Source organism: Chelmon rostratus, chromosome 8 (assembly GCF_017976325.1).
Source record: "Chelmon rostratus isolate fCheRos1 chromosome 8, fCheRos1.pri, whole genome shotgun sequence".
In the NCBI taxonomy this organism is placed as follows: Eukaryota; Metazoa; Chordata; class Actinopteri; order Chaetodontiformes; family Chaetodontidae; genus Chelmon; species Chelmon rostratus.
Window position 1 is genome coordinate 15,721,345 of NC_055665.1, and position 24,746 is coordinate 15,746,090.

Genomic DNA, 24,746 nt, shown 5'->3' on the forward strand with positions numbered 1-24,746 from the left:
GGCAGATAGCGTCTGTTGCGTAGTATGGGAAGTGTTTCCTGATGATGCCAATGGTCTTGTGGTCATCTAGTCAACGTCTACTAGTCAATGTTCTTTCCTTCGCTGCTATTGCACAGCAGCAGCTCAGTGGCAGTGGAGATGGGAGATTGTCATTATTGCACTATAACCAGCACAGATTAGGATTCGTTGGCCGCGCATCGTACTCCTGATGAGTTTTAGTTTTGGCTCAGCTACACTAAATAGAAACAGCCCAGTTAAATTAGCCTCAGTTAACAACTTGATACACTTAGATGCAGGAGAATCTATCTATCTATCTGTCTGTCTGTCTGTCTGTCTGTCTGTCTAGTTTTAATGATCATTTTGTCCAGTGGTTCCCAACCTAAGGCTTTGGTTATCTCCATAGGGTCACAAGATGAATTTTAGGGGTCCGGACATGGTCGGTGGGGGAGAAAAGAAAAACGTGAAATATTTGAAATACTGGATCATTTGATCGTTGTCCACAAACAACATGATTTCAAAGAAACCATCTGAGAAGTTTTGAGCGGAAATGTCTCTTTGGCGGAACTGAAATGCAGTCACAGCTTTTTTTAAGCGTTAAGTGAAAAAGGTTGAAGAACCACTAGTTTACAGTTTGATAGTGTGTCTGTCCTCAGTGAGACACTGGAGGCACTGACACAGAACGCTCGGGCGAGAAACGCAGTGTTGTCCAGCAAAAAATTTAAACCTTACTTAATATTTCCTCAAGTTTGCGACTGACCAGTCAAATAAATGCAAGTGCACATTCCTGATAGATTACTTTGCAACATGAACGCTGTATGTGGGCTGTTTACTGAGCAGTCAATGGGACAAAACACCGTGAAACCTTTCCAGAGTTATAAGATCTCCACTTGTATTATTACTGTAAAAGCTGCTGTACAATGTTTTGCCATGAAGCAAATTTTCAGATCCGTTGGTTTAATTCTAGAGTCTTTGGCCCCAAATGTTCTGTCCTGCATCCTGTTCTGTTTGTCCTGTATTTGCTTTCCCTCTTATAATCATTTTTAAAGACGTCTCTTATCTTTATATTTCATTCAAATTATCCTTTCTCAAATTGGTTGGCGGATGATTTCTAATAGCTCAACGCTGACCGAATCTTTATTTATTTCTATTTATGTTGTTGTTACTCAGCTTTCAGTCTTTACTCGTTGTTCTTTGAATCTTTATCTGTTTTTACTATATTTTCTTTTTTCATTGTTTACTTTACTCCTTTCCTTTTTTAATGACTTGATAAGTTATTAAGTCTGCCCTTTTCTTGTAAAGCACTTTGAGTTGCGTTTCTTGTCAAATAAAACACAGCGTCTTGCATTAAGAATAGTGAAGAACACAAGTCAAATGTCCTTTCATTGAGTCATTGCTGTATAATATTATGTTTGAGCACCTCTCTGCTCAGTGTTTATGTAATCCTTACTTTGCGTGCAGACCTGTACATCTGTACGTGTTACGCCTAACATCAGAATGTGTAGATCCATTATCCTCAGGCCAGAAATGAAAGGATGTCCAACAACGGTGCACTTGACATTTGAAAAAATGCTCTTAGGTGTTGTTCTGTATAGCCAAGAGCCACTTTGACGTTTGTAGACCCGGGAACACCTTATTTATGATCAGGTTATTTATTGTTTCTTTTGTGATGAACATAAAGATATCCCTGTTTATTTAGGTCCTGCACACTATTGACTGTCAGTGGGATTGCTGTAGTGCTGCTCCCTCCTCTCACAACTGACAGACAGCTCCACAATCGTTTGTTAATATTACAGAACAGGCTGTCACTCCCTCTGCACCTTTACTGCTCCCTACAAAGCTATAAGCAAGAGCTCTGCCCTGCATGTTATGTAAAAACGTATCCATGTAAAGCAAAGACCGCAGCTCCACAAAATATCACATCATTCAACTGAAGGTGATTAAAAAGCTGCCGTCCCATTCAGCCCACATGAAGTTTTTGTTTTGTTCTTTTTCTTTGCATCCCTTAAAAAATCTCATTGTAACATTTGAACTATTCAGGGAAGGATTACAAAATGTTCCCACATGAAATACTGAACATCTCAAACATGTGAATTTACTCACAACACGACACAAATCACAGCACAGAAACTTCTATAGATAGAATATACCTGATAGCGAAATTTTTAGGAAACAAGAACAAAAACAGGAAAGAAAAAAGGCTGTGATGCTGTCAGCTAAAACGAGAGTGAAGGGAAAGGTGGTTTTATCATCAAAAACTGACCATTTTCAGTTTGTGCAAGTGCATTTTTCAGCCAGTCCCACAATTTCTTTAGCTTAAACTGTCTTTCTCACACGATTCATCACTTATTTCTTTTCAAAACTATGAGTAAGATTGACTAATTACTGCTGGTGTGATTTAAATAAACTGAATAAACTCTAGATGACAAGGCATTATTGTCTGTGTTAGTGACCTGAAATGTTCAGTTTATACTATTTAATGTTCATATTTCCTGACAAGTAAACCCAATAGACAGCTAAGACACTTGTTCTGTGAGACTGTATCTTACCAGCAAACCCTGCAGGAAAAACTGTGCAACTTGTCACTTCACCTCATCAGCACAACCTTGTCACGGTTGTGCCGGTGACTCTGTACAATCTGGACATTCAATGCCACGCTAGCACATTAGCAGCTATGCTAACGCTAACATAGAAGAAGGAAGGTTTATGTTAAGGGCGCTGGTGTGCAGCATGGAGCCTAATTAGAGGTGGTGTTTTATTTTGCATGCAATCAGTGACTGTCTCTCCCTTTGTGATAGCAGTGATGTACCAAGTGAAACTTTCTGTTGTTCTCTGTAAGTAATGTGATTTTGATCCAAAGGAGACAGAATTGTACACATTAGAAAAATATTTTATTTTTTCATTTCTATACAGGTTCCCAAAATCATCATTTTTTTCACATTTTCAGACAATTTCCAGCCATTACAACAAGTGTGTTGCTTAGAAAATATACATAAAAACAAATTATAATACAAGACTAAAAGAAACTTTGTTCCCCATCATTTGGTTTCACTTAAGTGACTCCATATTTTAGTCCTCAGCCACAGCGTCATTATCATTGTTTAGTTTTCTCAGAGAGATACAGTTTCTTGTTTTCTGCTTGCACATTTTTTCCATTGTGCAATACTATAACTGCCATTTTCTGTATTTTCAAGTAGGTCTGCAACACTGCAGTAAGTGCCATCCAGGATCCAGTGCAATAACAACAACAGTGGTGAAGTAATGGTCACTAAACTGACGCAGTCCAGCATCCGTAAGTGGAGTTCTTTGTGTTGTTAAAGTAATCTACATACACATAACCCAAGATCCATTACCCACACCCTTAAATACAAAAACTGTGATTTAAAGAGCACATTTCCAATCTTCATATATCATGAATAAATATGTGAGGGAAAACCATCTCTGCCATCATAATCTGACAAAGGGAATCCTGAGAAGTACAAGAGCCAAAAGCCCTCAGTACAATTTCACTTAAATGTGCAACAGCATCTCTATATGAATCAAACTTTTGTCCTTCTATATATTACTTATATTTTTTTTATACTCTATTTAAAATGGAAGTTATCCATTTAATCGATATTGCTAATATTTATTTTATTTTATTTTTTTTGGTTTGTTGGTTTAGCAGCTGCATGAAAAGCTCCTGTCCATCCCTTACTGAAATGTGAGGCAAAATAAATAAATAAAATCAACTGAACAAAAATAAGGTCAGTGGTTGAGTTCAAATAAATTATCTTCCTTCTCGTAGTTCTTCACTTCGGGCCTACACACTGACTTTGTAACTCTGGGCACGTTTCCTACATAACCTGCGGAACCACACCCAGTAAAGGAGCATCATGAGCAGCCAGTAGCATATGTAGGCCACACAGCCAAAAACAAGAAACCTGGTCTCCAGAACCTTGGCTGGAGTTAACCAGTCCAGTTTACTCTCCTTGTAGATTGTGTAACCGAGCCCACCTAATAAGATGGCCGCCCATACTGACAGAGGCAGGAGGGGCATGTAGTTGCCCACAATTTTACGCCTGCCTGATGTTCCCCAGCTGCTTTTGTTCATGGTGAGAATGGCAAAGTACTTAGCAGGCAGCAAGCTGGTCATGTACAGAACCGAGTAGAGGGACATGAACACCATCACCATGTCTCTGCGCAGGATGCAGGCGTACGCCGCTTTCACCAGCCCGATCAGCTGGATGCAGCACAGGATCCAGAGCAGGTCCCACAGCGTGCCTGTCCAAAACAGCTGGATGATGGTGGCAGTGACAAAGAAGGGGAAAATACCTGAGACGATGGACTCGTAGGTCATCCAGAGGTGGTGCTTGTGCCACCACATTGCATTGTAGAGCCATTCGCGGAAGTAGGATTTTGTCCAGCGAGTCTGCTGGTTGAGCCAGCGCAGAAACTGAGCAGGTGTCTCCGTGTAGCATTTGGAGCGGGCTGTGTACCTGAATGGCAAAAATTAGATCTGTCAGACTCATCAAGATAACTGTGTTTGATGTCATGTGTGTGCACAATATTGATATGGCTCTTACTTTGTAGCATAACCCATGCTCAGCATACGGTTGGTAAGATGTCTGTCATCACCAAATGTGCAGTGGGTTCCCAGAAACTTCTGATTGTACCAGGACTCCAGAAACTGCTGAAGGACATCGTTCCTGTACAGACCTTCACGGAGCAATTCAAGGCACCACAAACACAAAAGACATATTTTTTACAATGAGTTACAACAGTGCATTAAAGCCATGGCTACAACTGCCAGACATAGGGAATCATTACTATGATCAACCTCACGGGAAAAACATAGTTCCTCACCCAAAGGACCACTTATGCAGGACACACAGTCGAAGAAGGACTGGCAGGACCTCTCGATGTTGAAAGCCATCCAGTACCTAAGACTGCTCATGAAGCTGATGTAAGAGTCCTTCAGGTTCAGGATCATCACATCTCCTCCCACAGCACCGTACTTGGGGTTGCTCTCCAACACTTTACACAGCTCCACGGTGGCCAGAGGGTCCAGCTTTGTGTCTGAGTCACACACCTGGGGAAGGAGAAAGCAAGTCACGTCGTCAAAAGATGTGCAACACTGTAATTTTCTTTTCATAAAATCATCGTATCTCCAGGAAAATGAATTCTGAAAGAAAAATAGGCACCTGTATATAGTCAACTGACGACCCGAGTGCTTTAAACGCTGTGTACATCACCTCCCGCTTGCCGCCCCACTTCTGCATGATGCACACACACCTCTTGTTCTGGATCAAGTGCTCTACATCTTTTCTCTGTGGATCCTCTCCTATAATATAATCAGCATCCCCTCCAGGGTTCATTTCTGTAGCCATTTCCACATCCTTCTGGGCTTGGGTGGGGTCCCATGTATGGTAGTTGTTTCTCCACACGTAACAGCCAGGGTCCTGGTCAGCAAACACCTCTCTGAACATGTCCATCATGTATTGGTCATCATCTAAGTTCCCGTCTATCACCATGATGATGCGCAGCAGCTCAGGGGGGTACTTGAGGGCCCTGATGGAGTTGAGGCACTCTCTCAGATAGACAGGGTCCTCCTGGTAAGCTGATATCGTGAAGCCAATAGTTTTGGTCAAGGTGCACGGATTTGTGCGAGCTTTCATTCGCCGGTGCTCAACGAAGGCAAAGAAGCCCTGGACCAGCAGGTGGAGGGAGAGTAGCAGTCCATAAAAGCCAAAGGAGATGATTCCATACATGGAGGTGACCAGCTGGAAACCCTTCACATAGGCCCACACCATCACGCCCAGAACCAGCAGAGCAAAGACGAAAGTGAGGACGGCACGAATTATTGAGCCCAGCTTCTTCAATAAAGGTTTCAGCTCCATTGTGTTTCTTTACCTAAGAGACAGGCAGACACCACATGTTAGTTATGGCCTGTGCATGCATTAAGGAGGAGGATTCCTACATGCTAAAACTGTGCACAGACACTCACTGTGGTTTGGAAAAGGGTGTATTAAATGAATTAGTTGTTTTATGGGGAGTGTTGTAAGACATGCTACTAAGCTTTTATATGTCGGAAAATAGTACAGCTACCAGGCATAAAAAAAAACCTTTCAGCTGCAGTCTATGGTTTAAAAATCTGGGCAGCAAGACTGTTTATCCAAGAATGTATATCACTGACTGCTGTGCCCTATTGTAAACAAACACATGCAACAATCCAGGTGATTTAGCAGTAATAACATACAGACTACAGTGAGTGCAAAAAACATTATTGATCATTTTTTCACCTATTGTTTAACTTATTTAAATTATATTAACATTTAAGAATATAAAATAATCTTTCACAAATGTACAAATGTAAGATACTGAACGTTTTGGGCCTACTTAATCACCACATGCACTAAGAAACAAGCACAATATCTCATTCTGATTCATCTTAGTTGGCCAAAAAAGTCGCTATATAAAGCAAAAAGTAACACCTGGATAATCAATTGACTAGATTAACTATTAAATAATGAGTAAGTAGAAGAGTGGATATGAATGTAACAGGTAAAAAGCATCAGGCATCTTATTGCTGGCAGAAATCTGGCATCTGTTCTCAGGTGTTTTGCTTTACTTTGAATTGCCGTGACTCCATAGAAATTATCATTATTATTATTTTTCTAGAACTATAACAATTCAAATTCAGGAACATTGTATTTATGACTTTACAAATACATTCTTCAGCAAATCGTGTATAAAAACTAAACACATGACAAAGTTGCTTAATTCTAACCCTACCTGATGTCAAGTTCCCCTGGCTTTAAATTTGCGAGACATCCACTCGGTGTTTCTCTTGTCTGGCGGCTTGGCGTGAAGCTTGTTGGCTTTATAGGCTTCCAGGTTGAAGAAGGGATGGGGATGGAGCCATGTGCGCGCTTTTTATGTCTTGGGAATTATCAATTACGCGCGCCCCCGCTGACTCAGCCGTGCGTCAGGATCAAGGCGGTGGTCCCGCTGGCTGAGGAGCTGAGTGTGCGGGGTGCGCATGGCTGCTTTGTTTTTCCTTTTTGCCATAGAAACTGTTTGAAAAAAAGAAAGAGGTTCCCAAATTTAGGAGCCTCAAACCGACGCAACTGAGATAAATGTTTGACCACGTTTTTGTACATTTTCTCTCTGTTTTAACGTGTGATAAATTATGTCATCCTCATTTCTGCTGGGAACCTGTATGAGGACTTCTGGGGTTCTTTGGCCACAACTTTCCTCTTACAGCCAACCTAGACCAACCTCGCCTCAACCTAAACCCATTTCAGAAACGCCATTTTAGTTCATTTTATTATCATTATTATTTTTTATTATTACCATGGTTTGTTTTATTTATTACCCAATCAGCTGCAGCGTTCAGGTGTACAGGTATCTGTGCGGTAACATTGTTATGTGGGACAGTGAAGATCTGTTCTGTTCCGTTTTGCTAGAAACTGTGCGTCCATTGAACACAATGTGAAAGGACTCAAGCACATCACAGAGAAAAGAAAAAGTGGAAAGTAACTCCACCAGCTGCAATCAAGCGTCTTCACAAGTTGGACGTTGCCCTCTGCTGGCTCTTATCTGAAACTGCAAAAGTTCAAAAATCATAGTGGTAGGACAGTGGGAGGAAGGAGGCAGGAAGGAGGGAGGAAGGGCTGTAAGTCTTCTTAGTCGAGCGAAGTGTCGTAGGAGTGGAATCAAAGCTGGGGTCACAGAGTAAAAGGAAGTCCTGTCTCTGTTCTATACTACTAATGTCTGACTTCAGAGGACTGAAGCTGCCCCCTCTCCTCTGGTTCACTGAGTTGCTGCCACTGTCCCGACTTAACCATGATTACATCCCTGGAGAGTTTCTTTACAGGGAAATCTGTTGACCGCTCATGAGGGTCCACACCCTTAGCCACAGGAGCTGGCCTGAGCCGTCAACACGCTTCATGTCAGACCCAAATAGAAGCCACCAAGCGGCTGATGTCACGTATGGGGCTGTGCCAGCCGGTGTGTGCAGGGGACGGGGAACGGGCTTGGCTTACTGGATGTGTTGTTATATGTGGGGATTCTCCATGTGATTTGTATGTTTCCATTAATGTGCTCTGCAGCTGTAGATAATCTTTGTTTTGCAGATGCATCCTCACGTTTCTCATGCTGGTTCATGAGACAGTCTACTGCAGTATTGTAACGTAATACAGCAACTGTGCTGTACAAACTGTTCCAGCTTGTCATATCTGACTCTATATATGGAAAGTTCATTCAGTAGATACTAATGATATGCTTCCTTGCTATTGTTTCATCACATTTAAGTCATCATTTCCAATATGTTCTCTTTCTTCTATTAAATATTCTATATATGTCCGTGTGGAGTATTTTATTGAATCTTTTCACATACTATATTATTAAATTATTCATAAAAGCTCACATTTTATGAAAAAGTCAAGTCTTAACTGCTGGTTTAGTCCAACATGTCCCTAATCATTGCTTTGGGATAAGCTACATTAGTGTGTGGCCACATCAGTTACGTGTACTGCAAAGGACACTGCAGAAGGAGAGAGACTCTTTTACTGAGCTGCCATAACTTCGAAGGAGCTCATAAATATGGTTTGTGAAATTTTGTAGGCTTGAAAACACGGACATCTGCATTGCCAGGATCAACATCCTATCCAAAACCATGTTTTAAAAAAAAAAAAGAAAAGGAAAAAAAGTGCAGCATCCAGCGTGCTTCATAGTGTGGAGAGCTATTTATTGTACATAGCGTTTGAGTCCTCAGAAACCTCGTTAAGTCTTTATTCGGCGGTCAAGCAAATGCCTGGTGACTCACTCCTCCGCTCTCTGCCACACCCAGGCAACCAAAATCCACTTAAATCATTTGGGGATTTTGTGATCCAGTATTCTCATGTGTGCACCTGATGCTGCTCCACAATGAGGTTACAGAGTGGTGTCACTGGCAGGGCATTTGTTGCTCCGTTAGGAGCTCAAAACGCTGCTTGATGATGTCCACCTGCATTTCTATTTTCACTCAAACGCAGACTGCGCCGGCGTTAAAGTTCAGGCCCAACTGGCACATCGTGGAACTCCAGCGGTAATCTTGTATAGTTTTGATGAGCAACAGCTAAAAAAGTTACTAGATAGTCGACTGTCTAAGTGCCACATATGTAGCAGAGCTCCATAATCAGTGATCATGGAGCGTGGCCAGAGTGTGCAGCATGTTTTATAGTTTCAGCCCACAGAGAGCAGTGTAGCAGCATTTTTTTGTTTTTCTTTTTGCCGTGGTGATTTACTGCTGGCTGACTGTAAATGTCAGGTTCACTCCTCAAATGTTCTGTGTTCTACTGAGGAATCTTTGAGCAAGAAACATGTCTGCACATTCACTGTAAAGTCATTCTGAGTCAGAGCGCGTAGAGCCAAACACCGTGACAGCACGGGAGGCAGCTAGATCTGTTACACACTGTGTTACACTCTTTGATGCTTTACATTTTGATTTACAGTCACGCTAACTGAAGCTATGAATTATGGTACTGAGCACAAGTGCCTTCTCAAACACACATACAACACACTTACTAATTTTAGACACCCGCGAAGTAAAACACCTGTCTGTCATTTTACTGTAACGTGAAGTCTGGGTGAGAGCTGAAGCCGTTACATCTGTGTGAATGTGTGTGTGAGGAGAAGTTCAGATGTGTTTCTCTACACACGTTAAAAAGTTATATTCTTAGATACTTGCTTCTTACTTACTTCCTACTTTCTTCTTAGATACAATCTCTTTCTAACAGACCTGTATAAACCACACTATACACACAGCACATCATATATTGGCTTTAATATCTTTGCTGCTCAGCCAGACATCATGGTGTCCTTGATCCCAGAGATGTAATTGCAAACTTCTTCGTACTCGCTGGGCTTGTTTCTCAGAGCTCAGCCACGCCCACAACTCCATCACACATCAAGGGACCCCCAGAGTGAACCTGAAGAGAAAAGAGATAAGGTTTTCTTCACTGGTGCACCCTATGTCAGGAGGAAGAATCACCACCCATGGACATATATGACCTGACAGGAGTCCCCTCCTCCCTCCAGTCAGCCAACACAGATCACGCTTTCAGTGATCTGGAGAGGATATGCATTAAAGCATGTGTCATCGCTCAGGAGAGGGGCATCCATGCACTGCAACATATCATGGTACCTCGCTGGAAAAGAGAGTGCGCATCAATGGTTTTACGTCAGAGCATTCTGACACAGTTTCTCTGATTACAAAGACTTGACAGCAGGTAACTCTGAGCCCTCATCGCTGGAGCGAAGACTCCTCCATCCAGAGATCTGGCACACTGTCCCGTCACGGGCACGCTTTGAGGGCGTACAAAGCCCTTCAGAGTGGGAGGTCGACTGATTTTGATCATGATATCACTGTCCTTTCTGAGGGAGTTGTAGTCAGGGTGGTGGATAAACTTGGTGCTCTCCCTGCACTCCTGCTGCTTTCACCCCCCTGAGAACTAGCCATGAAAAAGCCTGATTTTTTGCTTCCAAACACAATATAAATCCGTCAGTGCAGCGGCTGGAGGTTAACACTCGTCTCGCCTACTTTGGTTTGCAGTGTGCAGCAGAGAGCACCCACACATCAGACGGAAGAGTCCCACCACAGAAGCTGTACCCAGTGAAGAGAGACACTTGGTGGGGCGCAGTCATGACCTCCAACAATCTTGTCATCTTCTTTCAGGGCAACTGCAGATGTTAAAAAGCAAGAATAAAGAAGTGACAGAGAATATCATGTTATCAGCGTATTTGCACTGATTGTGTAATTGCACTTTGCAATTCAGTTGCAACATTTGATGGCCCCTTATCAGATGTTTTCCTCTTATCTTCTGTTACTCAAGAAACCCTTTATCGTCAGAGGTATGCGCACGTCAAACACTAAATATGTGTTACATTTACCCAGAACACACGGTTTAGTGTGTAGTAAACAATAAACGACAGAAAAAACACTTCAAGTCGAAACTGTGAAAATAACTCCAACAGCTTCTACGAGGGAACAATCTGAATTGCAAATACTGACATTTGGAGCTCCCCTTCATCAGTACGCGTTCAGTCAGCACACACTTTATGTTTTTGCTTCTTTATGTTGTTATGTATGATTTTGAGTAATTCATCTCAACATTTAAGATCGCAAATTTAATCTCTCTGTGCAGTCAGTACGATTTGGTACAACAGGTCAAACAAACCTGATTCCAAAAAAGCTGTGACGCTCCATCTTGTGATCCTTTTCAGGATGCTCCTTTCATACCCAATCATGATGCTATCACCGGTTGCCAATCAACCTGTTTGCCTGTGGAATGGTCCAACCAGGTGTTTTTGGAGCATTAGTCAACTTTCCCAGTCTTTTGTTGCTCCTGTCCCAACTTCTTTGAAAGAAGAATAAGCAGATAGTTGATGAAGCTGATGAGGTCAAACATTAAATGTGTTGGGTTTTTTTTTTTTTTTTGCTGTTTTCAATAGAGTATATGTCAAAAAGGATTAGCAAATGATCACATTCTGTTTTAGGGTTTACAGTCACATACAGGAAGTGATGTGTACTGCCTTCCAGTGAACCACATTCTATACCTGGTGGGTGTTGAGTAAGACTTGGTATGTGGAGTGAAATTGAGTAAAATTGTGCTGTTGCAAGTGTGTTGTTTTACAACATTCTGGGTAGCGATTAAAAAAAAAAAGAAGAAATTGCGTAACAGTATTTTAATGTTCTGCTCAGGCTTCTCATCAGGCTACGTGCTAATCAGCAAGCCGATCTCTGGAAAAATGCTGTACATGTTCTGTGTTGCAATACATGATATGAAAGTGTACTTTCTTATTTTGCATAGCTCGAATCTTGAGATAAAATGACATGCTCGGAGCATTTTCGGCTTCCTGTATGTTGCCAGTGAAGTGTCAGTTTTTCTTCAGTCATTTTAGTTAATGGAAACTAACAAAGAATTTATACATATTAATCAATCAATCAATCAAACTTTATTTATATAGCACTTTTCATCCATTTAAAATGCAACACAAAGTGCTTCACAAGATAAAAGAATACAACAACAGAGAGAATAAAAGCATAATATGACAGACAATATCTATGAATATCTTTGTATGACAGCTTCATTGTACAGTCCTGTTTCGTTCAAGCTGGACAGCAGTTTGGAAAACCAATGTATCTTTTTCCTCTATGTCAGGGACATACTTACGGCACTCTTACTGTTTCAACATTGCAAAAGTCATTGCTGAGTCAATGTTTCAGAGCAGAGACGTACTCAGAGGTACTAGGCTCTGTTACTCATGTATGAGCATAGGTGTTTATCAGCACCAGACAGGGAAACATTTAAATGTGAGGGTACATTTAACCAAACCCTGTGATTATACACTTAAGTCTAAAATATAACGCATTCCCATCCAGCACAGGCAAGTTCTACCCCCATTACCGTGTGGCACACACGCTGTCTGCTTCATTCCTTGGGCAACCTGCATATCATTGCTTGTAAGCTTTGATTGTAAACAAGTGCAACATCTTGGGACGTTCTGCTGAGAAACTCAGTCTTTGAAAAGATAAAAACGTCTCAGGTTGCAAATGTGTTCACTCTTGTGATCTTGTGTTTGTTCACTTGTCGTGTCCAGGTTTCACTAGACCACCAGTATACCATAGTGATACATTTTCATTAAGTTTTCAACAGTAAACAGGCTACAGGACATTACAGTGGCATTTATTAGAGAAAGTTAAATTGTCAAGCTCATTAAAATGTGCAGCAAATGCAAAGAGTCCCTGAGCTAACTGCTCAGAAAAGTCTTTGATAGGCTCACATATGACACCCAGATGGCTGTTTGGTTGCACATCTGCACAATTTCATCCAGGATGTGATCAGCTGGACGAACTGAGAAACGAGATAAATACTTTGCTGCCGTCTCTGCAATCTAAAACTGCCACTGACCTTCAAACAACGACCAGCACCACAACAATTCCAGTATTTGCCACCCTAACCCTTAGTTGCAATATATGGAAAGGATCAAACCTTCCACTGATTTAACAAGTTCCGGTTCCCCTAATCCCATTCCACTGTGCCTCAAAATACCCTCGGACAGACAGAGAGAGCACTGTGTCAAAGAACTGCATGACTTGTGCGCTGCCAGGCTTGTTTGCTGTCTGACAGAGCCCAGGCTGATTATTCATATCCCTTAGGTCTGCTGAGGGGGACCAGGCGTTGTGGTTGAAAGCAGGGACGAATGTAAGGAAGTGGTTTAGGTTATTGAGGTTCAGGTTTTTTTTTTCCCCTGTGTGTGGTGTATTTCATGGAAAAAAACTGTCACTGAGCCATAGGAGCGAGAGACACTGGCACCGGTTTTGACTTGAAAAACAAAATTCCTGCCCTCTCCACACCCGTGAGACAAGGGTTTGATTTCCAGTCAGCACCGCAACAAGATCAACAAACCTTTGAGGTTTCAGGACACAGCAGATTCCCACTATTTGTGTCTTTGTGACAGCGTTACTGGAGCCCAGAAGTTTCAACACGACAGTTAGTGTACCACCGTTTCACAAAGGATTTGGAAATGTTGTGAGCTCACGGTGTTTTGCACTCAGCAGCGACGAAAAATACTGGGTGTACAACAGTGACGCTGGGAGATGGAGTATGTCATTAGTGCTCCACTGTCCCACACGCAGACACACATACAATACATCAGTTGTGTCTTTCAAGTTGCTCCCCCACCCTCCCAGCTGTTTTAGTAAATAATAAACCCCCAAACTCCATCTGCATATATCACCCTTTGCTAAAACTAAATTCCCTTTAAACCTCCACTAGTTGTTTTACACACCCAAATTGGTATTTGTGCAGCACACACATAATTGCACGTTTGGTTGGTAAATCAAGAACTCTGGCAAGCCTTGGGCTCTGAAGGCTTCCCTCAAACTATAGCCTTGGGATAGCTATTAATATCCCCTACAGACAGCAGCTAAATGCTCTGCCTTTAAGTTCTGTTGCAAAACTATACAGCAAAATAAATTAAAAACACACACATTTTAGCAAAGAAGTGAAAAGTGGAGGATGTACTGCCCAACGGGATCGCAACCAAATTCAACAAAGCAGTCATGCTGTCTAGACTTCAGCTAAAACAGTAAAGTCATTTAGAGTGGAGACAAATGGAGCCGTTCACTGTAGTTTTGAAGCGAGTGATGAAGCTAAATGGGTCAGCTTATTTTAAACTGTTTCCTGCACTTAGAATGAATTGTTTTTGGACCTGGTGCAAAATATGGTGTCAGTGGGGATTCAAACGCTGAATATGTATGTATCCAGCAAAAAGGCAATGATAACACATGAGTCCTCCTACACACTTGAGTAAGGGAGTTGCTCTGATCTCACGCAGAGACTCAGACACATACATGGACTTATAGTGTCTCTCACTCTTTCACTCTCTCTCTTCGCCTCTCTCTTTGCTTACTTCCTCCCCCTCACATCTGGACTATTGGCAGGACACAGTTCCTGTGTGGTGTGTGTACATTAGCAGGGGATTCAGTTTTAAGGTTGGGCAGGTTCTAGCAGCTCAGACTGTGAGAATCAGTTCAAGTTTCAAGCCTTGTTGTGTTTCACTGTGTGAATGCGGTTTAGATCCTCAAAGCCACCATCATCATCATCGTCAAAGATCCTTCATTGTCTGATTCTTTGACTGATTAATATCATGTCCTTTAGAAGTAGATATTTAAAATTGTTTTACCTCTTATTTATTGTGGTGCAGTGGTATAGTGGTATTTATTTGTTATTATACAGAAATATACAGTTATGCCAGTTTTTAGCCACTTTTGATTATTTTTGCACTGTAGGTCTAAGTGTCAAAAGCACTTAAACTCAACAAGTTCTGTCTCTGATATTGAAATGATTATTCCCAACTACAGATTATTAAATGTAACAAACCAGCTGTTTTCAAACTTTGTGAAAGATTTTACAAAGTGCTGCTCAAGGCTGTTAAGTGACATTTATCTTGCCCACTGGTATGGTTGCTTTAAGTGTAAGGTTTTACACATCAAATGCAAAGAAATGTAATTTCCACAGAAAATTTTGGCCAAAAAAAAGAATTAACAACCATGTCATACAGATGGACAAATGTGTGGGTAGTGGGGCAGCAACACCAAGAGTAAAGAGGAACCATGTGGGAGGAAATATGACCATGAAGTCAAACTCAGATGAAATGTTTTTCCCCAATGAAAGGTAGGGCTACACACTCTGGGGAGATGAGAATGATTTTCAGTGTCTCCAGCCAACACTCCCCCACGTTCATGCCTCCATCTTGCTCTTATTATTGTATTTTCACGGTTTTTATCTTTTTCTCTTTTGTTCATTTTCTACTACCACATGTGATCATTTAAACATCAAAAAACAGTTCACTACATGAAATCACAGCATGTCAGGGCATTTCATTAAATCATGTGCTTTTTTATTTGTTCAAAATAATGTTTTTGTTCAGCTAATCTGTTGGTCCATGTTATTGCAAGGTCTTGGAATAGATTTCAGTTCCATCTTTTTGAGGCTCTGAGAACTTGACTGAGATATATTTGAAGTACAACAGCAGCAGGAATGTGCCAGGCTTGTTTAAAAGATGAAATTGCTTGGAATTACAGCTTAGATTTGCTTGAGGGTGTGTAAAAGAACTCTCTTTTGTTTAAAGTTTGCAGTCAGGTCTGCGGTTGTTTCCCAGTTCTGTAGTGATTCCTACACTTATGCACCTTTTGGCATACACTGTAAATGTCAAATGTTTCAGGAATGCATGCATGGTTCAGTGTAATGAGTGTTCCTCAGTGACCAAAAACATTGCATCCTTATCCCAAGAAGTTCCTTTTTTTAACTTTGGTGCGCAAGCAAAATTTTGTTTCAATAAACTGTAGAAAATGACTAAGCTGCAAATACAAAACCATGTTGTACTGTTTGGGTACTTCGTAGTTGTGTATTTGTTCGCTCAAATGTCCAGCTTGTTTCATTTTTTTTCAAGTATACTTCTCTAACATATCATATATAGCAATAGCAGTACTTCAGACATGTTTTAAAATTTTAAAAACAGATGTGGTTAAAAGTGCAAAAGATGATGCAGACAATTAGGAATATACTGCAGAAAGTTTATTCTCCCAAACTGATGCAAATTCCACTAATGTTATACAAAAAGATGGATTCTTATTCTATTTTGTTTGCAGGTTTGATTCTACAGAGGCACCACAGTCATGTGTCCATCTTCCAGCGGACAGAGGGAGTAGCCTGCTATTTTATGAAACTGCAAGGCAACCCTAAATTAACAGATGCTGCAGTGACTTTCGCAGCGCAGGGTGAAGAGACGGGACATTAAAAATATGTAACCTACATGTCCAGATGTCGATTCACACAGTCAACACAGAGCCATTACACTTAACCTCAAGCAAACATGAGCTCAACCCACATGGAGAAAAACACATTACGCAGCAGGATCACTGGTGTACATGAGAAGTCACAGCTCGACTCTTTCTCAGGTAGTCATCCACAACAACCCACAATTTATGCATTTAGTTGTTTGGTGTCTCAGTGTTTTCACTTGTGGAGTTCCCCGAAGGACAAAGGCTCCATCACGCAGCGTTTGAAGGAGACATGTCTTGGCAGGATTTTTGTGTCAGAATCCAGATTAGCAGCAGAGCAGCACACTTACACACATAAGGGCTAGTACTGAGACAGCAGCATGTATCACTGTGTCAGTGCAGGGACCAATGTGAGTTATACACACATGCACTGCATCTTCAGACTGTATGCATTCACGTGACTCATCTATCAATCAAGCTAAAACGTTTAAAGGATGTACAAATGTTGTTCATGAGCAGCAGAGCATAAACAGCCACAGAATGTAGTAGAAGAAGATAAGTGGTCTTCAAAAGAGGGGGATGCGAGTCTCCTGAAGTCCCGCCTCGATGTGAGCGATGACGTCATATATTTAAGAAGTCCGGGATTTGAACTCCGCAATTCCCGCAGACCAGTCAGACTGGACCGGTGTCGCCTTTGCAGCGAACGCATCCTCATCTGGCCGGCGCTTTGAGAAAGGTACTGTGCCTCAGCTCTTATACACCTGAACGCAGTGTATCACACCAGACTGTGAAGAAGAAACAGTCAGTGGAAACGTCTGATGAAGGCTCCAGCAAGCTGTGGAAAACATCTAAGTCTGGAATCTGAGCCGCTCGGTTTCAGGGAGTTTTTGAGGGAGACGTAAGGTTTTCATGAGCAATTAACAGCGCAGACAGTAAAAACCTTAATCAGAGCTTTTCTTTCATGTGCTCCAAAGGTTTTATTTAGCTGCTGTGGTTCGACTCTGATCACAACTCAGCAAAAACCTTTGCTCATCAAATTCCGTTCGCGTTTCATTCAGTAGGAAAATGTTGTGCAAGACTTAAAGTGGAGTTTTAAATGTGTTCATTTTTCAAGTCTTTCTATTAAGCCACTAACAATGATAGAAAGTTGGGGAAATTTCTAATTAGGATTTGTGTTAATGTGTACTGTGCTGTCCCACCGTTCAAACCAAATAAACGTGAAGGTCCACGTGAAGAGTACATGGAATATCCTAACTTTTAAGAAAAAGCATTAAGGTAAAACATTATTGACTGTTGTTGGACTCTAGGTCAGATTTTTTTTTTTTTTAAAAAGGTTAATATTTATTTCTTGTTTTTATTCCAGGTCTCAGGACAATGATGGAGCTATTGACCGCTACCCCTTTCTATCACCCCAACACAACAGATGGAACTGGAAGAAATGGCTCTTTGTATGATGACGAGGACGAGTATGACTATAAGGATGAGCATGCTGAGCTGAGACAGTCCCTCAACACCATGTCTCTCATCGTGTACTGCCTGGCCTTCATTCTTGGTGTGCTGGGGAATGGAGTTGTTATCTGGGTGACCGGGTTCAAGATGAAGAAAACCGTTAACACAGTTTGGTTCCTCAACCTTGCCGTGGCCGACTTCCTCTTCACGGCGTTCCTGCCCCTGAGCGTGACGTACACAGCTATGGATTTCCACTGGCCTTTCGGCAAGTTCATGTGCAAACTGAACAGCACCATAAGCTTTCTCAACATGTTCTCCAGCGTCTACATTCTGGTGGTGATCAGTGTGGACAGATGTGTGTCTGTGGTGTGGCCCGTCTGGGCCCAGAACCACCGAAGTGTACGCAAGGCGTCCGGTGTGAGTCTGGGTGTTTGGGTACTGGCTCTGATTCTCAGCGCTCCATACTTCATCTTTAGGGACACGGGGCCGTCATATAACAACGACGACATCATTAACTGCTTCAATAACTTTGCATTTTCTGATGATTATGAAACGCCGTCTGTGAACCAGCTGCGACAGTTTCGTCATCAGGCCATGACCATCACCCGCTTCCTCCTGGGATTTGTTGTCCCCTTCACTGTCATTGTCTCCTGTTATGCTGTGATAATCCATCGTCTCAGAAGAAACCGCACCCTGGCCAGCCAGTCCAGTCGCCCCTTTAAGATCATCGCTGCTGTTATCACCACTTTTTTCCTGTGCTGGGCTCCTTATCACATCATGGCACTAATTGAGCTGGTAAATCACATGGCTACTCATGCAAGTGAAACATTGGACCATGTCACCACTATCGGAGTTCCTATAGCAACCAGCCTGGCCTTTCTCAACAGTTGCCTAAACCCACTGCTGTATGTGTTCATGGGCCAAGATTTCAAGGACAAGGTCCGCAAATCCATCCTGAATGTACTGGAGACTGCCTTCCAGGAGGAGGTTTCTCGCTCTTACACCTACACAAACTCAATGGTCACCAGTCGGAGCAAAGAAAAGTCTGTTTCTGATGCCGAGGTATAAAGTGTTCCAAGAATAAGCAAATACAGAAAGTGTACATAGAAAATGTAAGCTTTTGTTGCTGTTAGCTTTGGTGGGTTATTTTATACGAGGACCCTCAGGCTAATCGGCAAACATCATCTCAGATTGAAAGATTTCACCTGTTGCAGTTTGACTGATATGAGTTTTATGATTGGCTAACTGATCAGGTCCAGAAAAGAGCTGTGCCTCTGAACTTCACCTACAGTACTTTCAGTATGGTAGAACAGACTGGTGGTAATACTGTACAATAAGACGTGGATCCATCTGTGGCGCATTTGAGGGGTAAAGCATTTTGAAATGATGGAAAATTGAAATTTATACAGGCACTGTCAAAACCAGAGGTTAGAAAGAAAACGTGTGTGGCTACGTTTATCTTTTGAGTAACAATCATGCTTCCTCTCCATGCAGTGCTGTTGTTGGCTGCACTTACAGTCCGTACCACAATAGACCATGTGGATATGTAATGCGCCATCTTTTTGACAAGTGAAATCAGTCAGAATTTCAAAATAGCTTTCACATTAGTTTGTGGTTGAATTTGTGCCACATAAGATTTGGAATTTTGTGCTTTTCATCTATCACTTACACTCCAGATGTTGTTTAGTATACGTCCACGCCTGTATGTGTCAGCAAGAAAGCAAGCAGCTAAACAAGTCCCAGTTGTTTATGGACTATAACTGTAGACTATATTAATAACAAGAAAGACTGGAACCTCGCCTAAATAACATAGTATTGAGGGTAGTTTGACAAAGAGCATCACTTCGTTCTTTTCACAGAATGTAGCTTTTAAAAAAAAATCAAAGGGAAGAGAAATAACTGAATAAATAATCTGTAGTGTGAAATAATGTTGCTGAACCACTTCACAAACAGGCTCATCGCAAGTTCATTTCTCAACTTCCCCTTCACACGTGACTCCACGCAGCTGCTTATCCTGTCACGTGTCATGACTATGACAGAAGTGGCTACATGACAGTGACCACAGAGGCCATCTTTGGGTACGTGTGAAGTGAAAGTGGTCAGTTACACTGCCAGGTTCAGTATACTTCATTTTGTCTGTGCAGTCATTTTCATTAAGTTATTCACTGTGTCATTTCTTATGCCGCCTGCTGTCCAGCACAGATAAAAACTGATTCAGATGACTGCTACATGTCTACTGCATGCTACATGTTATTGCCATTTGTTATTCAGCACAAGGACAGGCTAATGTAAGCCTATATATGATACTGACTATGAGATTATTATGCATAAATTAGTGGCTGCATTGTATACTTGCCTTTGTTTGATTTTTTTGAGCGTTGTTAGTTGTGGTTTGTCGTGGTTTGTTTTGGTTTTTTAATGGGGGGTATGTCTGATAGCACCCTAAGTAAATGCATGTTGTGCCATAATCTGAGAATTTCAATGTATCATTTCCTCCCTGTTTTTTCTGTTTATTTCAAAGCTATAATTAAAGATTATTTTCCTATTGATTGAGCTGCCATTTTTTTTATATCCCAATAATATCCAGTTTACTATCAAAAAGGACAAAGAAAAAGCACAGAATATTTACATTTTAGACGCAAGAACCAGCTAATTTTTGATATTTTAAACCCAAAAAATAACTTAAAAGATCAAAACTTTACAATTTTTTTATGATTAATTACCTGTTGACTAATCCAATTGTAAAACTTGATATGCACACTTATTCTATGTACGCTATGGCTCTGGTATAACCTCTCTATAAAAGCTTTATTTTAATTTTAACAAAATAAATGATAATTTGGTTTATTTTGGTGTAGTTGTTTTCTTTTTTTTATCCCTAATGGCAAACTCTACTAAGAGTCCATAAATGATTATGATGATGATGATGATGATGATGATGAAGACTTATTGTCTTTTTGTTGTTGTTACCATTGTTTCTATTACTAAACCTTTATTCAGACATGACTGTTCTTCCACATAACATCTCTCTTTATCTAGTATATAAACAGAAGGAGAGATATGTGTATCACATAGACGGCTCCTGTAATTTGACGCGTGATGATAATTTATCGTAAATAACAAGGAGATAATCACAGGATGTACTTTGTGTAATTACTTTCCAATGTTATTATCATTACTGATCTTTGCCAGTAGAGAGAGCTGTTTTACACATCATCATGCTTCTCAGATCAAAGAGTTAAATATTATTTGTCATGTTTTTAATGATGACCCCGAGGCCACAAGGCCACAAGGCAAAACATGTCGCTCCTACAATAAAATTGTTCTTCATACTGCAAGTGTTATTCAGACCTCCTCAGGCTCTTTCTCTTCTCCGTGCACCTTGGAGGTAGGTGAAGTTGTGCCAGAAACCCCTCCTCTGCTCCTCAGATCAAGGACAGAGGGAAAAACCACCAGAGCACACTGACTGATTTGTAGCCTTTAATAGTGCAAACGGTGCTGCAAATCTGTTCACGCTATTAATGGCTGCAAATCAATCGCCACGTTCCAGCCCTTTTAAGTGCATTCCAGTCAAACCAGGAAGTGGGAAAATCATCAGCCATTTGTTATTATGTGTAAATATTATGAGTATGTGCCCAAGTCAGTTATTATCAGCAGCTTTTACATAAAGTCCTATTGTAATGAACTCAAATGGGTAGAATTTATGATGAATTTGTTAATTTTATTCTTTAAATAGTCTTGACATTAATGTAAATTTATGTTCACATTCTATACGTGAAAAAAACATGGCAACATTTAGATCGCTCTCTACAGCCTAGACTTCTGCAATTATCCTTACACTAAGACTGATTCACATTAGATGTCAGGAAAAGATATATTCTTGCTTCAGAGAGTTGGAGTTCATGTCCAGATGCTAATTCAGCAGCAGAAAGGGGCTCTTCCAGTGAATACTAGACTTCATGTATCATGTAGCTTCATCTGTCAATCAAGACACTTTGTTTTGTTTTGTTTTGTTTTGCGTTGTGCGTGCGTGCGGCTCCTCCTCCACGTGGGAGGTGACGTCATTACCACCCTCACGTTAGTCTATAAAAATCTGGCATCCTGTTATAATGCGGCTTCATCCTCAACCGACTGGAGATCTTTGAGAGCGGTACGTTGTAATGACTGATAATCATCATCTTAGATTAGTCCTTTAAAGAAATATGACAAAACAGTCTGATTTGAGAGATCTCAACACAGAGTTGGATAAGAAAGCAGTTAATTAGAACTAATTAAATAAGATAAGCTGGTTTACTTCAGAGAGCTTGCTGCATTTCAGGGCTAATGTTGATCTTAGAAGCTGAAAAACTGGCTGCTGTCAAGTTGTTGACTTTGCTCAAACTTTTGGTCCACAGATTGCTTTCTGTTTCATGCGTGCACCGCATGTGATGTGTTTCAGTTTTTTGGGGGGGTTTTTTGTAGAAAAATGAAGAAACAAAAATAACAAGTCAGTGGATGAGAGAAAACAGACAGCTGGTTGTGAAGCGGAACTGTTCTGATTTTTAGGCGACAACGCAGATTATTCTGTGAGCAAAGACAGAATTCGCCAGACCTGCTCCTGCAGCATCAACCAGTCACTGGGGCCACAGAAACCATTAGTCCTACACATATCCCAAACCAAATGCATTGCATTTGAGAGTCGAAATGTTGTTGCTCATGCCACTGCTCAACTTATCTGTGATTTAACGCCCTTCTGTCTCGGTATGACCATATTGATAACACAGACTCCAAAATGGGAAAAGGGCGTCGCTATTTCATGGAAAAGTTCTGCACATGTTGTGTCATGACTGATGTTGTCATGTTGCTCACATGCTGCAGAAAAAGGTGTTTTAAAGAACCTTCAGGTTGCACAGAGCAGAGCTGCCTCAGTCACTCCTCTCTCTGCACTAATGTGTGTGAGATGGATGAACGACTGTCCTGGCGAAATTGAAATCTTCCATGCAGAGTGTCATGTGGTATAAAAGTACCCTACAGTATCTTTTTTGTTATGGCTGTAAGACAGGACAGGTGAGCTCTGGTCACAGAGTCACTTAAACCTAAATTTATTATAGATGCTGTTGGTATTATAGCTGTTTTCATATATTTCATTATATTTATTTTACATGTCAATATCTGACATCCCCACGGACCAGAACTGAGAGAAAAACTGTTCCAACAAACATCTTACTTCAACTGAGAGGGAAGCTGCTGCAAGCCAAGCTTCAGCTGCTGTGTGTCGAGAAGAGTTTCCACATAATATTTAAATGTGCATTTGTCATCCAGCCAAATGAGAAGATATTTGTGTTCTGTGATGTGCTCATTTGCACATATTATTGTAATCTGTGTCTTTGAGTAGCGTTTCGTTTTATATTGACATTCTAGTAGTCTCTTGCATCATTTTATCGTTATTGCTATTGACATCTATTTGGTACTGTAGGTAAATAGCTAAAACAGGAAAACAAAGCTCATATTGTTTCTTCATGTTGCCATTGCAGGTCTCAAGGCAATTATGGAAGTGAACACCACTTCTGATCACATCAACACAACACATGAATATGGAAACAATGACACTGAGTATGACTATTTTGATCAGTATGCTGAGCTGAGAAAGCCTCTTCACACCATGTCGCTCATCGTGTACAGCCTGGCCTTCGTTTTTGGCGTGCTGGGGAATGGAGTTGTTATCTGGATGACCGGGTTCAAGATGAAGAAAACTGTTAACACAGTTTGGTTCCTCAACCTTGCCGTGGCCGACTTCCTCTTCACAGCGTTCCTGCCCCTGAGCGTGACGTACACAGCTATGGATTTCCACTGGCCTTTCGGCAAGTTCATGTGCAAACTGAACAGCACCATAAGCTTTCTCAACATGTTCTCCAGCGTCTACATTCTGGTGGTGATCAGTGTGGACAGATGTGTGTCTGTGGTGTGGCCCGTCTGGGCCCAGAACCACCGAAGTGTACGCAAGGCGTCCGGTGTGAGTCTGGGTGTTTGGGTACTGGCTCTGATTCTCAGCGCTCCATACTTCATCTTTAGGGACACGGGGCCGTCATATAACAACGACGACATCATTGTCTGCTTCAATAACTTCGCATTTTCTGATGATTATACAACACCGTCTGTGATCGAGCTGCGAAATTTTCGTCTCCAGGCCATGACCATCACCCGCTTCCTCCTGGGATTTGTTGTCCCCTTCACTGTCATTGTCTCCTGTTATGCTGTGATAATCCATCGTCTCAGAAGAAACCGCACCCTGGCCAGCCAGTTAGGACGGACCTCTAAGATTATTGCTGCTGTTATCACCAGTTTTTTCCTGTGCTGGGCTCCTTATCACATCATGGCTCTAATTGAGCTGGTAAATGAGATGGCTACTCATGCAACATTGGACCATGTCACCACTATCGGAGTTCCTATAGCAACCAGCCTGGCCTTTATCAACAGTTGCTTGAATCCACTGCTGTATGTGTTCATGGGCCAAGATTTCAAAGATAAAGTCCGCAAATCCATCCTGAATGCACTGGAGACTGCCTTCCAGGACGAGGTTTCTCGCTCTCACACTGATGCAAAGTCAGTGGACACCAGTCACAGCAAAGACAAGTCAGTGCTTAGTACTGAGGTGTAAGAAGTTGTGAGCCCCTCTACCACCATAATGTTGTGATTTAATGATTTAAGGTGGCTTAGAAATGGTGAATATCAATTTTAATTAATATCCAACATACATATATATAAAAATCTTAAAGGAGTGTTTATTAAAAATTATAGTCCCCTTATAAGAGCAGTCAATAAGACTGACAACCCCTTCCCTAATCAGCAACAATATCATCGTCCATCATGATATTTCACTGTGGACATCGCCCAGCCCTACTACGCATAGCAAAGCATTGTGACACAAATCCAAATGTATGTATCAGATTACTTTTTTTTTGCTTTGGTTGTCTTTGTACAAGAGCCCTCAAATCAAGCTGTAAACATC

At 41.3% G+C, this 24,746-nt stretch overlaps 3 protein-coding genes and 1 pseudogene across 3 annotated transcripts; 2 read left to right on the plus strand and 2 right to left on the minus strand.

Annotated features, from left to right (window-relative positions):
- Positions 1 to 3,799: 3,799 nt before the first annotated feature.
- Positions 3,800 to 5,876, minus strand: has1 (hyaluronan synthase 1). The gene is made up of 4 exons (XM_041942930.1): positions 5,181 to 5,876; positions 4,843 to 5,068; positions 4,563 to 4,695; positions 3,800 to 4,475 (listed from the first exon to the last, which is right to left on the minus strand). The coding sequence occupies exons 1-4, from the start codon at positions 5,874 to 5,876 to the stop codon at positions 3,800 to 3,802; spliced, it is 1,731 nt and encodes a 576-aa protein (XP_041798864.1).
- A 3,943-nt stretch (positions 5,877 to 9,819) lies between these two features.
- LOC121610321 lies at positions 9,820 to 11,051 on the minus strand (annotated as a pseudogene).
- Positions 11,052 to 16,869: 5,818 nt separating this feature from the next.
- On the plus strand, positions 16,870 to 20,307 carry fpr1 (formyl peptide receptor 1). Its single transcript, XM_041942558.1, has 2 exons — positions 16,870 to 17,045; positions 17,673 to 20,307. The coding sequence occupies exon 2, from the start codon at positions 17,684 to 17,686 to the stop codon at positions 18,824 to 18,826; it is 1,143 nt and encodes a 380-aa protein (XP_041798492.1). The 5' UTR covers positions 16,870 to 17,045; positions 17,673 to 17,683; the 3' UTR covers positions 18,827 to 20,307.
- A 1,578-nt stretch (positions 20,308 to 21,885) lies between these two features.
- On the plus strand, positions 21,886 to 24,746 carry LOC121610861 (chemokine-like receptor 1). The gene is made up of 2 exons (XM_041943166.1): positions 21,886 to 21,908; positions 23,272 to 24,746. Exon 2 carries the CDS (start codon positions 23,286 to 23,288, stop codon positions 24,393 to 24,395), a length of 1,110 nt encoding a protein of 369 aa, XP_041799100.1. The 5' UTR covers positions 21,886 to 21,908; positions 23,272 to 23,285; the 3' UTR covers positions 24,396 to 24,746.